Source organism: Rhinoderma darwinii, chromosome 5, assembly GCF_050947455.1.
Source record: "Rhinoderma darwinii isolate aRhiDar2 chromosome 5, aRhiDar2.hap1, whole genome shotgun sequence".
Taxonomy (NCBI): domain Eukaryota; kingdom Metazoa; phylum Chordata; class Amphibia; order Anura; family Rhinodermatidae; genus Rhinoderma; species Rhinoderma darwinii.
This window is the reverse complement of record NC_134691.1, coordinates 341,289,867-341,306,572: the sequence shown is the minus strand read 5'-3', so window position 1 is coordinate 341,306,572 and position 16,706 is coordinate 341,289,867. Positions and strand designations below refer to the sequence as shown.

General features: G+C 40.6%; 2 protein-coding genes across 2 annotated transcripts in view; one reads left to right on the top strand and one right to left on the bottom strand.

Moving 5' to 3' along the window:
• LOC142652243 (HEPACAM family member 2-like) overlaps positions 1 to 4,834 on the bottom strand; it is an 82,890-nt gene extending 78,056 nt beyond the window's left edge. Inside the window, exon 1 of the mRNA XM_075827875.1 lies at positions 4,647 to 4,834. Within this exon, the coding sequence (XP_075683990.1) occupies positions 4,647 to 4,692 (46 nt within the window). The 5' untranslated portion in view covers positions 4,693 to 4,834. The remainder of the gene's footprint in view (positions 1 to 4,646) is intronic.
• The window catches only part of LOC142652237 (uncharacterized), a 52,280-nt gene continuing 40,342 nt past the window's right edge, over positions 4,769 to 16,706 (top strand). The window contains exon 1 of the mRNA XM_075827868.1: positions 4,769 to 5,151. Within this exon, the coding sequence (XP_075683983.1) occupies positions 5,116 to 5,151 (36 nt within the window). The 5' untranslated portion in view covers positions 4,769 to 5,115. The remainder of the gene's footprint in view (positions 5,152 to 16,706) is intronic.

Genomic DNA, 16,706 nt, shown 5'->3' with positions numbered 1-16,706 from the left:
ATTCTTGTATATGGGGGCAGTATTATAGTAGTTATATTCTTGTATATAGGGGGCAGTATTATAGTAGTTGTATTCTTGTATATAGGGGCAGTATTATAGTAGATATAATCTTGTATATAGGAGGCAGTATTATAGTAGTTATATTCTTGTATATAAAGGCAGTATTATAGTAGTTATATTCTTATATATAGAGGCAGTATTATAGTAGTTATATTCTTGTATATAGGAGGCAGTATTATAGTAGTTATATTCTTGTATATAGGAGCAGTATTATAGTAGTTCTATTCTTGTATATAGGAGCAGTATTATAGTAGTTATATTCTTGTATATAGGGGGCAGTATTATAGTAGTTATATTCTTGTATATAGGAGGCAGTATTATAGTAGTTTTATTCTTGTATATAGGAGCAGTATTATAGTAGTTATATTCTTGTATATAGAGGCAGTATTATAGTAGTTATATTCTTGTATATTGGGGCAGTATTATAGTAGTTATATTCTTGTATATAGGAGCAGAATTATAGTAGTTATATTCTTGTATATAGGGGCAGTATTATAGTAGTTATATTCTTGTATATAGGGGCAGTATTATAGTAGTTATATTCTTGTATATAGGGGGCAGTATTATAGTAGTTATATTCTTGTATATAGGGGCAGTATTATAGTAGTTATATTCTTGTATATAGGAGCAGAATTATAGTAGTTATATTCTTGTATATAGGGGCAGTATTATAGTAGTTATATTCTTGTATATAGGGGCAGTATTATAGTAGTTATATTCTTGTATATAGGGGGCAGTATTATAGTAGTTATATTCTTGTATATAGGAGCAGTATTATAGTAGTTATATTCTTGTATATAGGAGCAGTATTATAGTAGTTATATTCTTGTATATAGGAGCAGTATTATAGTAGTTATATTCTTGTATATAGGGGCAGTATTATAGTAGTTCTATTCTTGTATATAGGGGCAGTATTATAGTAGTTCTATTCTTGTATATAAGAGCAGTATTATAGTAGTTCTATTCTTGTATGTAAGAGCAGTATTATAGTAGTTCTATTCTTGTATATAGCGGCAGTATATTAGTAGTTCTATTCTTGTATATAGGAGGTAGTCTTATAGTAGATATATTCTTGTACATAGGGGCAGTATTACAGTAGTTATAGTCTTGTATATAGGGGGCAGTATTATAGTAGTTATATTCTTGTATATAGGGGCAGTATTATAGTAGTTATATTCTTATATATAGGAGGCAGTATTATAGTAGTTATAATCTTGTATATAGGGGCAGTATTATAGTAGTTATAATCTTGTATATAGGGGGCAGTATGATAGTAGTTCTATTCTTGTATATAGGGGCAGTATTATAGTTCTATTCTTGTATATAGAAGGCAGTATTACAGTAGCTATATTCTACTATATAGGAGCAGTAATATAGTAGTTATATTCTTGTATATAGGAGCAGTATTATAGTAGATATATTCTTGTATGTAGGAGCAGTATTATAGTAGATATATTCTTGTATATAGGGGCAGTATTATAGTAGTTATATTCTTGTATATAGGAGCAGTATTATAGTAGTTATATTCTTGTATATAGGAGCAGTATTATAGTAGTTATATTCTTGTATATAGGAGCAGTATTATACCGTGTTTCCCCGAAAGTAAGACAGTGTCTTACTTTCTTTTTATCCCCAAAAGCCCCACTATGTCTTACTTTCGGGGTATGTCTTATATTGTAAAAAAATTGTCGAAGTTTTTTTTTTTTTTTTTTTTTTTCACAAACTTTATTTAACTGTTTTACATTTTTTTTTTTAGTCCCACCAGGGGACTTCACTATGCGATGTGCCGATCGCATATATAATGCTTTGGTATACTTAGTATACCGAAGCATTATTGCCTGTCAGTGTAAAACTGACAGGCAACCTATTAGGTCATGCCTCCGGCATCGCCTAACAGGCAGATGCTGAAGGCAGACCTGGGGGTCTTTGTTAGACCCCCGGCTGTCATGGAAACCCGACGGCGACCCGCGATTTGTTTGCGGGGGCGCCGATCGGGTGACAGAGGGAGCTCCCCCCTCTGTCAAACACATTAAATGCCGCTGTCACTATTGACAGCGGCATTTAATGGGTTAAACTGCCGGAATCGGCGCGCGCTTCGATTCCGGCAGTTGCAGCAGGAGCAAGTGCAGGGGACGGCGCGGTGACGTATGGAGAGGGGGGCGGCGCGGAAGTGGGCAGGAGGCGGCAATACCCCCGTGTTTCCCCGAAAGTAAGACATATGTCTTACTTTCGGGGTACGGCTTATATTAGCCGACCCCCCTGAAACCCCCGATACGTCTTACAATCGGGGGTGTCTTACTATCGGGGAAACACGGTAGTAGTTATATTCTTGTATATAGGAGCAGTATTATAGTAGTTATATTCTTGTATATAGGGGCAGTATTATAGTAGTTATATTCTTGTATAAAGGGAGCAGTATTATAGTAGATATATTCTTGTATATAGGAGCAGTATTATAGTAGTTATATTCTTGTATATAGGAGCAGTATTATAGTAGTTATATTCCTGTATATAGGAGCAGTATTATAGTAGTTATATTCCTGTATATAGGGGCAGTATTATAGTAGTTATATTCTTGTATATAGGGGGCAGTATTATAGTAGTTATATTCTTGTATATAGGGGGCAGTATTATAGTAGTTATATTCTTGTATATAGGAGCAGTATTATAGTAGTTATATTCTTGTATATAGGGGGCAGTATTATAGTAGTTATATTCTTGTATATAGAAGCAGTATTATAGTAGTTATATTCTTGTATATAGGGGGCAGTATTATAGTAGTTATATTCTTGTATATAGGGGGCAGTATTATAGTAGTTATATTCTTGTATATAGGGAGCAGTATTATAGTAGTTATATTCTTGTACATAGGGGGCAGTATTATAGTAGTTATATTCTTGTATATAGAAGCAGTATTATAGTAGTTATATTCTTGTATATAGGGGGCAGTATTATAGTAGTTATATTCTTGTATATAGGGGGCAGTATTATAGTAGTTATATTCTTGTATATAGGAGCAGTATTATAGTAGTTATATTCTTGTATATAGGAACAGTATTATAGTAGATATATTCTTGTATATAGGAGCAGTATTATAGTAGTTATATTCTTGTATATAGGAGCAGTATTATAGTAGTTATATTCTTGTAAATAGGGGCAGTATTATAGTAGTTATATTCTTGTATATAGGGGGCAGTATTATAGTAGTTATATTCTTGTATATAGGGGGCAGTATTATAGTAGTTATATTCTTGTATATAGGAGCAGTATTATAGTAGTTATATTCTTGTATATAGGGACAGTATTATAGTAGTTATATTCTTGTATATAGGGCAGTATTATAGTAGTTATATTCTTGTATATAGGAGCAGTATTATAGTAGTTATATTTTTGTATATAGGGGGCAGTATTATAGTAGTTATATTCTTGTATGTAGGAGGCAGTATTATAGTAGTTATATTCTTGCATGTAGGGGGCAGTATTATAGTAGTTATATTCCTGTATATAGGGGCAGTATTATAGTAGATATATTCTTGTATATAGGGAGCAGTATTATAGTAGTTATATTCTTGTATATAGGGGCAGTATTATAGTAGTTATATTCTTGCATATAGGAGCAGTATTATAGTAGTTATATTCTAGTATATAGGAGCTGTATTATAGTAGTTATATTCTTGTATATAGGGGCAGTATTATAGTAGTTCTATTCTTGTATATAAGAGCAGTATTATAGTAGTTCTATTCTTGCATATAGCGGCAGTATATTAGTAGTTATATTCTTGTATATAGGAGCAGTGTTATTGTAGTTATATTCTTGTATATAGGGGGCAGTATTATAGTAGTTATATTCTTGTATATAGGGGGCAGTATTATAGTAGTTATATTCTTGTATATAGGGGGCAGTATTATAGTAGTTATATTCTTGTATATAGGCGCAGTATTATAGTAGTTATATTCTTATATATACGGGGCAGTGTTATAGTAGTTATATTCTTATATATACGGGGCAGTGTTGTAGTAGTTATATTCCTGTATATAGGGGGCAGTATTATAGTAGTTATATTCTTGTATATAGGGGGCAGTATTATAGTAGTTATATTCTTGTATATAGGGGGCAGTATTATAGTAGTTATATTCTTGTATATAGGAGCAGTATTATAGTAGTTATATTCTTGTATGTAGGAGCAGTATTATAGTAGTTATATTCTTGTATATAGGGGGCAGTATTATAGTAGTTATATTCTTGTATATAGGGGGAGTATTATAGTAGTTATATTCTTGTATATAGGGGGCAGTATTATAGTAGTTATATTCTTGTATATAGGCGCAGTATTATAGTAGTTATATTCTTGTCTATAGAAGTATTATAGTAGTTATATTCTTGTATATAGGGGCAGTATTACATGCGTTATGTTTTTACTAATGAGGACTGTATTTTTAAGTTAATGCTTAGTATTACTTGAATTACTCTTAATAGTATTTAAGTCTCAACACTACTGACTATTATATTCTACCTCTGAGTCAGCCAGAGCTCCTGGATATTATATATTTTCCACACCTCACTTTACCACAAGGAGAGTCGTCACCTGAGTCGTCTTGGCTTCCAGCATAACCACTATTGTTATACATCATCCGGGGACTTCAGGACGTTTTCGTCAGCTCCACCTACGTTTTATTGTTTTGAGAGACTCCGCCTCTCGTTTTACCGAATCCAAAACGAACCACCCTTCCCCCACCTAACACTACCCGCCTTTTCCTGTGGAAACAGTGTGACTCCGCCTCCTATCTACAGCCAATCGCTAGGGACTTCACGCTTCTCAGATTAGTTCACGCCCTCTGACTCCGCTTTTCCCGGTGAGCCAATCCCCGGCCATTATCTTTTCTCCCGCCTCAATTTAACTCCGCCTTTCTCTTAAAACCAATCGCCTGCCGCCTGTTTTCTCCTCCCCGTTGTTGTTCACACCTCCCGGTGGCTCCTCCTCCGGCACGATTCGCTCCTCCCCCCGGTTCTCGCCCAGTGTTCGGGCTGTAGTCGGTGACCGGGAGCAGAGGAACATGGAGCGGCCGTTAATTTCGGAGAGTCTGGCTCAGGTAGGCGTTTGTGCGGTCACCACAGGGACGGATAGGGGCGCTGCTTTGTTCTATGTAACGTATGCACGGCGAGGTGCAGACCCGGCAACCATCCCCGTATATAGTATCTGATCCTATAGGATTCCTCTAGGCCGTCATACATATCAGGAGTGTGTTCTATAACGTCCCTGTAATCTATAGGTCCAGCCTCTATACGTTGTATACAGGAGCCATCATATTCTATGTAGTTCATCACTTTCCCCTATGTAATGTATGAGACATCATCTGTGTATAGAGACCCACACTGCCCCCATGTAATATGTAGGATGCAGCAGGCTGTACCCTTGTTTAATCTATAGGGGGCGTTCAGTGTCACTGTATACAGGATGCCATGCTGACTATACATATGCTGTATATATACAATCCTCCCTCCACTGTAGTCTACCTGATGTCTATAGGGGATGAGGTCATAGGTTCCCCCTTGTCATACACATGTACATAGGACCCCCTTATTTCATATATGTAGTGGATACCAGCTGTATATAGCGTCACCCCTGTATCTGGTCCTCTTGTTTATTCAATGCTTTATTCTATAGGATGTGTTTTATGTATGTATCTGCGTATAGTATAATCTGTAGGGCCCTCGCATATTGTCCATGTAGTTATTATCCTGCGTCCCTACGGGAGCCATCAATTCTTCTCTATAGGGTCCTGTGCGATCGGTAGCACCCATTATATCCTGCTATATCTGAGATTAATATGTAACCTATAGGATTCTTATGCATTGGGTAAAGGAGTCCCTCCTATGTCTATTAAAGCCCGACCCTCGTATATAATCTATAGATCTCTTACCTCCGGAGTATAGGATCATACAGAACTGTAATGTATACTTGCTTGATCCTTTGTGTTTACGACCCACTATCTATAGGTTCCTTATATCATGTGTATGTTCCTTTATTACTGTGTAATCTATATAATCTCAGATTGCTGTTCACTTATCTGGTGTATAGGGTCCTGCATGCATTCATCATACCTATGTAAGATATAGGTGTGTGTGTATATCTATATGTATCTGTGTTCTCGTTATCTCTTGTCTACTATGGGGAGATATATGTGGCTATAAGGGCTTGCACTTTTTCAGGGCTGTGTATTGTTTACGATTCGTGAATTGTTTTGTGTAGGGGCCGTCAGGGCTATAGATCCTCCTCCGTATCTGTTTATAATCCTTCGTTATGCATGGCTCCGCCTTCTTATTGATGCCCCTCCCCAGTCTATATGTAGCTCCCCCCTGTCTATATATAATAATTGTTTTCTCACTGGAGATTCTGTTGCTTGTAGTTTATAACTTTCTGTCCTTACTGTAATACAGATCAGCTCTCCGTGCACTGACCTCCTGCAGAGCTGCAGCATAAAGCATGGTGGAGGGATGGAGCAGAGGCATGATAAGATAAGAGGTGGATTTCAGACTACCTTAGACTTCAACAGACAATGCAGTTAAGCTGGAGTCCTTGATGATAGCTGTGCCCTAATAGAGCAGAGCTGCAGTGTAAAGAATGGAGGAGGGACTCGACAACAGCCGAAGGCTCTGATGAGGCAGGGAGTGGGATTCAGACTCCAGTAGACAATGGAACTTGGCTGGTGCCACTGGTTATCCACTGGCTGGAAATTAAAGCAATCTGTTAGTGTCTTAATTTTATCTTTATATTGATTTTGAGATCTTTTTTTCTGATACAAAGCTCCAAATCCCCTGCTTAGACATAGAGGTAAATTATACAATTCTGTCTGCCTGTAGTCACCACTAGGGGGAGCTCTCTGCATATGTTTTATTTATTGATTGTATAAATCTGCAGTGAGCTCCCCCTGGTGGTGAAGGCTAAAATCGGAAATTGTATCATTCAACTCTATGGCAGTGTGAAGTGAAACGGGGGATTTGGAGCTCCGTAAAGCCGTACCACAACGTGACATCCAAAAACCAATTGGTGTCAAATATTCCTAATAACGAGGCTTTGATCGGGTGTATTTGGAAGATGATCCATTGATTTTTGTCACTTTCCTGTAATGAGATCACAGCTGAGATGTAACCGGATGACCGATACACTGTAGCAGTTACAGACATGCGATGCTGCTTAGTGGCAGTCGGGTTACAATGTTTCCAATGTGAGAGTCCGCAACATGAATCTTCCCATGTGACTGAGAAGTAACCTCATCTTTGGTCTATGTTCACATGGCGGGTTTTGCTTTGCAGGTCCCGCTGCAAAATCCGCTGCAGAATTATTCCTGCTGTCAGCAGAAAGATTCCCATTACTTCAGTGGGAGGTTTGGGCGGAATCTGCTCACAGACCGGGCCGGATGCGTCTTCTGTCCAATAGCCCAAAAAAAAATCAGCTAGCCGGAAAAAGAAGCGTCCGTCTCCCATTGAAATTAGTGGGAGGCAGAAAAAGTTCCTCCGCGTGACCATAGCCTGCACAGGGCGGAACGTTCCACTAAAAATTTTGCTGTAGCTGCGCTGTGAATGTGCAGCAAAATCCGCTTCTTACATGCGGAATTACCCATAGTGCTTAGCACTGGCTTCATGTAAGAAATGAAAGCTCCTCTAGGCCGGGTTCACATGGGGCGAATACGCTTCGTAAAATCACGCAACGTATCCGTCCTGGGCGCCGCAGGGAGTTCAGGGCTAAAAACTGCACCAAACTGTGGTGCCGTTTTTCACCTGGATTGTCTACTGCGGAAAACTGCAGCACCGCCGGCCTGCTAGGATGACGTTTCACCCTGGGAGACTGCTGGAGCCTGTGATTGGCTGCAGGGATGGTCACAAGGGATGAAGCGTCACTCCAGTAGGACGGCCTTCTGACATCACCCGGTCCGCAATTCCAGACTGAAAAAAACGCAACAATTTCGCTACGTGTGGACAAGAGACGGTGGTTGTTGGTTGCTCGGCCTCATGCACACGACCGTAGTATTTTTCTGGTCTGTATTTTGCGGATGAAATGTCACCCGTGCGTCGTCCGCAACATGCGGATCATATAAAAAAAAAAAGTGCAAGGAAAACAATGATGCGGTCTTCCGTAAATTGGCGGAAGTGTTTCTAAGCGACGACTGGATGTCACACGGAGGTGTATCCTCAGTTTCCACGGGCCCATTGACTTCTATGGCCAAGTCCGTAGTGAATTTGCGGGCCGTAATAAGACATGTCCTGAGTTTCTGCGGCTCATATTTGCGGTCCTGGAAGGAACTGTGAAAACCACGGTCGTGTGCGTGGTGCTATAGCATCTAATGGGTCCGCAATTCACCTGCAGATTTGCGGGTGAATTGCGGATGCAAAAACACGATTGTGTGCATAAGGCCTTAAAAAAAAAAAAAAAAAAAGCATTATCTCACCCGACAGATCCCCGGTGTTCTGGTGCCGCTGCGTCGATGACGTGCCCATATACCCATATCATCACTGCAGCCAATCATTGGAGGGCCTCAGTGGGTATATGGCACAAGACTGCTGAGACCAGTGATTTGTTTGTTTGTTTTTTGTTCTGAGTTGCGATTTTTGTGGTGGAAGCGCTGCGATTCCACCGTAAAAGTCGCAACACTTGGCTTTCTGATGCGGGTTTTGCCTCCCTATTGAATTCAATGGGAAAACCTGCAACAGAAAAGCGTCAAACGCAGCATAAATCGTCATGCTGAGGTTTTAAATTATGCAACGCAGGTGAATTTATTAGCGTTTACGTTATTTTTTTCTCTACAGCGTGGGCAGCAGATCTAAATCTCACCCACTTTGCTGCTACTGTAAATGCTGCAGAATTTCCGCACAGAATTCTTACGCTACGTGGGAACCCGGCCCCAGAAGAGTTTTGTTTAGACGTACTTGTGTTTTGCAGACGTCGTAATAGGAGATATCTATGTACAACCCTGCCGGGACCTTCCTCATTCATTTTTTTTACTTAGTCGAATAGGGGAAACATGAAGCGAAACGCGCCAGAATTGTGGTGAAAATCAGGCCAAAAAAAGTGAGAAACGTTTCATGAGCCAAATGTATTTTGTGTTTTTGAACACTTTTTTTTAATTTTTTTTTACCTCCCTCAATAGTTTGGAAAAGAGGGCGTGTTGTGGAGGAGGCATAAAATGTGGCAAATGTATCAGTGGCGGGTGTTATTTTTTTTCCCCGCTAAAAAACATGTAAGGTACACCAGCAAAGAGAAAAAGAAAAGTGGGTAGCCATCTGCGCAAAATTTGTGTCCCATTTTTATAAATTTGGAGCAATTTTCGCCAATACGTAAAATTATGCATTTTTTTGGCACTACTGATAAATCTCCAACAAAGTTGTGATCTGAAGAATCGGCGCGTTTCTCTCCGGTCTTGGAGTCTGCCCTCCTCCCACATTTTCATGCATTGCAGCACTGTTTTAACCCCTTAATAACCATAGCATTTTGACCAGACATTTTTTAGCGATTTTGCAGACATGGTGGTTTAACAGCCCTAAATTTTATTATTTGTTGGGCTACCAAAATAGTCTTGTGTGTCAAGATAAAAATAGTTTTTATACTTTGGGTTTTGTTGTTTTTTTTTGTAGGCTTTTTCAAATTTTTATTTAAAAAAAATAAAATGTACAAACGGTAAAAAAATGAATTTGATTTAGCAAAATGACACTAAAATAAAGTCTTAAAATGGGTTTTCCTATTTAGTTTCGACATGCAATATTTATAGTCTGTCGGGTCGGAATATAGCTACCGTTTGGGTTGGTACGGTGTTTGGTTGAGCAGTGTATGTGTTTTGGATATTTTTTTTTTTTACTTTATTTGTATGTTTCTGGCTAACACGGTACTACACTATTTTTTGTTTTTACTGTACTTTGTATGTTACTATAATGAAAGTGGTCTTTGGACATATGTAACAACGCGGTTAATTTTGTAAGGAAAATAAACCCTTTGACCGGTCTAGGAATTTTTATGGTGTCTGGATGTGCCGGACCATGGGGTATAGTGTGACCTTCAACACCTAGGCCTGGTCCTGCAAGCTTCAAAGGATAAAAAAATGGACATCTGTTTGTCCAACTAAGGAGCCAAATTGGGGGGGGGGGGCAATTAACCATTCATTATGCCTTTCCTTCTCCCCCCCCCCCCCCCACATCACCTCACTGTCTGGTCAAAAACAATGCATTTTCTGGTGGCAGCGCTGGGAACCTGGTCTAGAGAACGAAGGTCTAAAAATATGAAGACAACGAAAATGGGTTCACATGGTGGGGGTCAGATCTATCTGAGTGTGTCTATAGTTTCTCTACCCTCAAGGAAGCAGAAGAGACTCTACAGATTGAGTTTAGTTCCTTCTGACATTTCTTCTCCCTTTTTTATTTTGTAACTGTTTTGCATGTTTTTGTATGTCATTTTATTTGGTCATCCTTTAGTATTTCTGTAACCACTTTACCTTTTTTGTTAAAGAGACTCTGTCACCAGATTATAAGTGCCCTGTCTCCTACATAATGTGATCGGCGCTGGAATGTAGATAACAGCAGTGGTTTTTATTTTGAAAAACAATCATTTTTGAGCAAGTTATGAGCAATTTTAGATACATTTTCTTAAAGACCAACTGGGCGTGTTTTTACTTTTGACCAAGTGGGTGTTGTAAAGAAGTGTATGAGGCTGACCAATCAGTGACCAATCAGCGACATACACTTCTCATTGTTCCAGCCCAGCATGATCCAGCACAGTGTGATTGTGCAGTGAAAGAAGCTGGGCTGGAACAATGAGAAGTGTATGTCGCTGATTGGTCACTGATTGGTCAGCCTCATACACTTCTTTACAACACCCACTTGGTCAAAAGTAAAAACACGCCCAGTTGGTCTTTAAGAAAATTAATCTAAAATTGCTCATAACTTGCTCAAAAATGATCGTTTTTCTTAATAAAAACCACTACTGTTCTCTACATTCCAGCGCCGATCACATTATGTAGGAGATAGGGCACTTATAATCTGGTGACAGAGACGCTTTAAGCTTAAAACGGGTAAAAAAAAACGTTCCTAAACTGTGTGGACCTTCTGACGATTGACACACAGACGAAGTATGGGGTGGATGAAGTTAGTTACGATACTTTTATCCAAGTTGCGATTCGTGGTAAATGCTAAAACAGGATTTTCTTGATTTTTCTAGAGGGGTACCGTCAACAACGTGTTTCCTCTAAAGCAGGAAATCTGAAGTAACGTGATGTGTGGGAGGAGCTATGCAAATGAGCAAATCCTATAACTTTTCTAGACGATTTTTCATATTGGTGAAGACTTCTGAGAACCATTAAAGGGAATGTGTTGCCAGCAAAACATGTTTTGTTTTTTTTTTAGTTAAACTAGTGTGTAGGTGATTAAACATTGTTCTAATTTTTTTTTCCACGAGTCAGGAAATATTATAAATTGGATTCAATTTATAATATTTCCCAGCACTGGTCACTAGATGGAGCAATTCCCAAAATTGCAGCATTGCATGTGGTAAAGCAACCACATTGCTTTATGCTGCAAAATTGGGTAAAAATCCCTCTCTCTAGTGAGCTCTCAGAATCCCCCCCTCCTTTATCGTGGCTAGTGCCGGGAGAAACGAGGGGTTTGAACGGTCTAACCTCCTACACTGTGTGTCGCCATTTTTTGAGCTAACACACAGTGTAGAAGGTTTACATACACTAGTAAACACACACTGAAACACGAACATACATAGAAATCCCTTACCTGCTCCAGTCGCCGCCGCTCCCTCCGGTTCATCCGCTCCGTCTGCTGCCGCTGCTCCATGTGCACAAGTCCGGAAGCCGCGACCGGAAGTAGTAATCTTACTGTCCGGCCGCGACTTCCGGTCCACAGGAAAATGGCTCTGGACGGCTCGCATTTCAAATTGAACTGTGTGGGAGCGGCGCATGCGCCGTTCCCACACAGCGGCGTACACGATAGTGGATGGAACGGGCCCCGTTCACATTCTCTATGGGACTGGAGCTGCCGTATTCCATGTCTGTATGTGTCGTTAATCGACACATACAGAAATGGAAAAAAAAATGGCAGCCCCCATAGGGAAGAAAAAGTGTAAAAATAGAAAAAAGTAACACACAAACACACAAATTAATCCAAACGTTTTTAATAAAGCACTAACATCTTTAACATATTAAAAAAAATTTTTTGGTGACACTGTTCCTTTAAGATCGAGAAGATCATTGACTGCGCCATGTCAAACCTTTAGCTTCAGGCACAAGGGACGCAACTAAATCTTAGTCGGCACATAACATGAGAAGACCGATATGGTCAGAAACATGAGGAAGACCAGAAAAAAGATGCGTGGAGGCAACCACCAAGACCATGAGGACTCAACCAGAAAACCGGGTGTTCTTGAGCACAGATATCCTATGGGAACCAGGAGGAAAAAATTATAACAAATCTGATTAATACACCTGCCATAGATGCAATGAGGAATCCTGGTAGCTCTGTTTATCTACAGATGATGGAAGGGGCTTATATAAGCAATGATACTATAGATTGTAGAAATGAATTGGTCATGGCGAGGGGTAGCAATAGACGTCCACATCAACTACTGCATAATGAGAGGTGGTACAGCGCTGCGTCCACGCAACGAGATACCCGAGGATGAACCATCTGCTGCATAAAAATATAATCTAAAGTGAAGACCCAGTTTTACTGTAATTCCCCAAGGTCATAGGCTATAAGATATACATATATATATACACATACATCAGTAGATTTATCCCCTTGTCCTGTATGGGAGGCCACAGAGATTGCTATAGATAATCTCGGCGTCGGGGTGTGACGGACTCCTCAGACTGTGTATGCGATGATGTCACCCAACTAATAATTAAAGGTTTCATGTATTGCCCCCACCCTGTGGGAGGTGCCGGCCACAACTAGACGGCAGTTCCCGAGTTAGAGGTGACAGGCTTGTCTTTGAGACTTTTAGAGGGTGTTCCATTTTTATGTAAATAAAGTTTAATATCCGTATAATGAAGTCCTGATACTTTCTAAGGCCTTGTTCACACAGCGTTTATTTGATGTGTTTTTGCCGCGTTTTACACACCGAAAAACGCGTCGACGCATGCTTTAAGCTTCCCGTTGACAGCAATGTAATAACCGCATTGCAGTGCAGACGACGCTTTTTTTTATGCGCGCGTGTTTAAAAAACGCGTTGTGTAAAAAAAAAAAGCACCAGGTCAATTCTTGGCGCGTAAAACGCGCCCAATTCCTACAGTCAATGGGAGTCCTAATTATGTACCCAAAAACACGCTGAAAAACGTGTCAAAACGCCTCTACTTTAAAAAGCACTTTGTATTGTCCTACGTCAGGAAAATGTTGATGCCCTCGTGTTTGGTATCAGTTGAGGCAGAGAAAGCTTTTGATCGTGTTTATTGGACGTTCTTGCATTCTGCCCTTTATCAGTTGGGGATTGGCCCCATAATGCTAGAACGGATACTTTCTCTATATCAGAAGCCTACAGCTAGGGTGAGGGTCAATGATGTGCTCTCACCCTCCTTACCAATAGGGAACGGTACCAGGCAGGGTTGTCCCTTATCCCCGTTGCTTTGTTATTACAATGGAACGTCTAGCGACCGCTTCACGTAATTCTCCAGATATTTCTGGGATTAGGTTGGGACAGGCACACCATAAACTGGCTCTATATGCTGATGACCTCTTACTCTTTGTTACGAACCCTTCTATTTAGTTTCCAGTTCTTATACGGGAGTTCGAGAGGTTTGGTCAAGTGACCAATTTTAAAGTGAATTATACAAAAACGGAAGCCTTAAACCTCTCTTTACCTACTTCTCTACTGGAAGGCCTAAAAAATTCCTTCTCATTTAAATGGCAATCACGATCTATTCAATATTCAGAGGTTCAGATTCCGGGAGATTTAGCGGACCTATATTCCCTACATTTTCCCCCACTACTCCCAACGTACTCTCAAAGACCTACACTCCGACCGAGGCCATCTCCTGGTTTGGTCGTATGAACGTCATCAAAATGGATATTGTACCACGCTTCCTGTTTCAGGCGGTTCCTGTTCTTGCTCCAAGGACATTCTTTAAAGGAATAGTGTCGCCCCCAAAAATTTTTTTATATCAGTTTGATGTTGGTGTTTTATAAAAAACTTTTGTATTTATTTGTGAGTTACTTTTTTTTATTTTTTTACTTTTTCTTCCCTATGGGGGCTGCCATTTTTTTTTCCATGGAATACGGCAGCTACAGTCCCATAGTGAATGCGAACGGGGCCCGTTCCATCCACTATGGTGTACGCCGTCTGTGTGGGAACGGCGCATGCGCCCCTCCCACACAGTCCAAGTTGAACTGAGCGCCGTCCGGCGCCATTTTCCTGTAGACCGGAAGTCGCGGCCGGACAGTAAGATTACTACTTCCGGTCGCGGCTTCCGGACTTGTGCACTTGGAGCAGACAGAGCGGACGGACCGGAGGGAGCGGCGGCGGCAGGAGCAGGTAAGTGATTTCTATGTATGTTCGTGTTTCAGTGTGTTTTACTAGTGTATGTAAACCTTCTACACTGTGTGTTAGCTCAAAAAATGGCAACACACAGTGTAGGAGGTTTGACCGTTCAATCCCCTCGTTTCTCCCGGCACTAGCCAGGATAAAGGAGGGGGGGATTCTGAGAGCTCACTAGAGAGAGGGATTTTTTTCCAATTTTGCAGCATAAAGCAATGTGGTTGCTTTACCACATGCAATGCTGCAATTTTGGGAATTGCTCCATCTAGTGACCAGTGCTGGGAAATATTATAAATTAGAATCTAATTTATAATATTTCCTGACTCGTGAAAAAAATAAAAAAAATTAGAACAATGTTTAATCACCTACACACTAACTGTTTAACTAAAAAAATATATACATTTTTTGCTAGCAACACATTCCCTTTAAGAGTGTTCAATGGGCCTTTAGCAGATTTGTTTGGGGCACTCTGAAGCCACTCTCAACAGGAATAGCTTTGTCTGGTCCAAAGTTAAAAGGAGGCGCGGGACTTCCTGATCTCCTTTTATATCATCAGGCCACGATTCTCATGCGAATTGTAGACTGGATTCACAATGGCTCTAACAAACGATGGGTTTCGATTTGAATGGATCATAGCCGCAATTTCTCTTCCGGTCCTTACCATATATTCTGCCTGATTATGGACCGGCCCTTTCTACTTTCCCAATACTTACCCAACATGTTCTCGCTCTCTGGGACAGACTCCTAGTACGAAAGGGCCTATCGCATAAACCTGGGTTTCTTAGCCTCCTCTTTGACAATCCGGAATTTCCACCAGCTGTCCATACGAATAATTTCTTGGTTTGGTCCTACTGTGACGACACTCTGCTGGGCCAGGTCTTGTCGGATGATGGATGGCTACCCTCCTTTTCTGAGATGCGTGGGACCTGCTCTGGGAGGACACTTTCTTAGTTTGAATATGCTCCGCTATCCACATTCCTCCGGTATGCCTTACCTGGTGGGCTTTGATTGTCCACACACACCACCTTTGAGTCCATACTGCTCCAACGTCCGCTCCAGGCCGAGTCATATCCAATATATACTCCGTCCTACTGGAGACCTCGGCGGATCAACCTCATGCTTACGTTAGCGCCTGGGAACGTGAACTTGGGGTTTGTCGGACAACGGCGGACTGGGACCGCATCTTTCTATTGACTCGTAAAATGCCTGTGGCATGTCATGCTCCAGAAAAGAATTTCAAGATTCTGACTAGGTGGTATCGCTGCCCTCTGATCTTACACAAAATGTATCCTGATGTGTCTGACGCTCGTTGGCGTTGCAGCATGGAGACTGGAACGATGCTACATATCTTGTGGTCATGCTCGGTCCTACAGACCACCTGGAAGGCTATATTTGATATCTATGCCTTTGTTGAGAGCTCTCCCATGGTGCCCACTCCTCAGATTGCTCTCTTATTCCTGGTCCCCTACCGGTGATAAAAAAAGGGATTACTTCGACAGTGCGGCTGGAACAGTCATCCACAGGCATTGGAAGTCTATTGAGCGCCCCACGATCAAAGAATGGGTAGTGGGGATGGATCTTCTACATAGAATGGAAGCTTTGATGGCGGAAGATGGAGACCACTCCGCTCAAATTATGCTCCTATGGCAAGAGTGGTCCTCCTGTAAATTGGGCCCGCATTTAGCTACTTGGTTAGGTTGAAATGAAACTTATCGGTTTCCTGACCCGCACGCCGACCTTACGGTTGGGACTTCCATCTGGTGTTGGGGTGGCTTCCCTCATTTCAGTTTCCTTCTCTACTTCCTTACCCTGTCCTTCTCTTTCATTTTTAATCTCCTTCTTTTATTTTATTATCACTTTGTGTATTACTACCCCATTATTTTCTACATGTTTTTTGATAATTTATATTTGATTTCCCCATGCTGCCAGTATAAGGCATCACTTATATGTGCGGATCTCTGCGCTGCATTGTTTATACTTGTTTACTACTGTAATTACTTAGAAACACAAATGTAAATTTCCAGAGAAACCTTCTTTTGTAGTTGAAAACTTGTAAATAAAAATCTGATTTAAGCACAAAAAAAAAAAAGCGCTTTGCAAAAAAACACTAGCGTTTTTGACGTG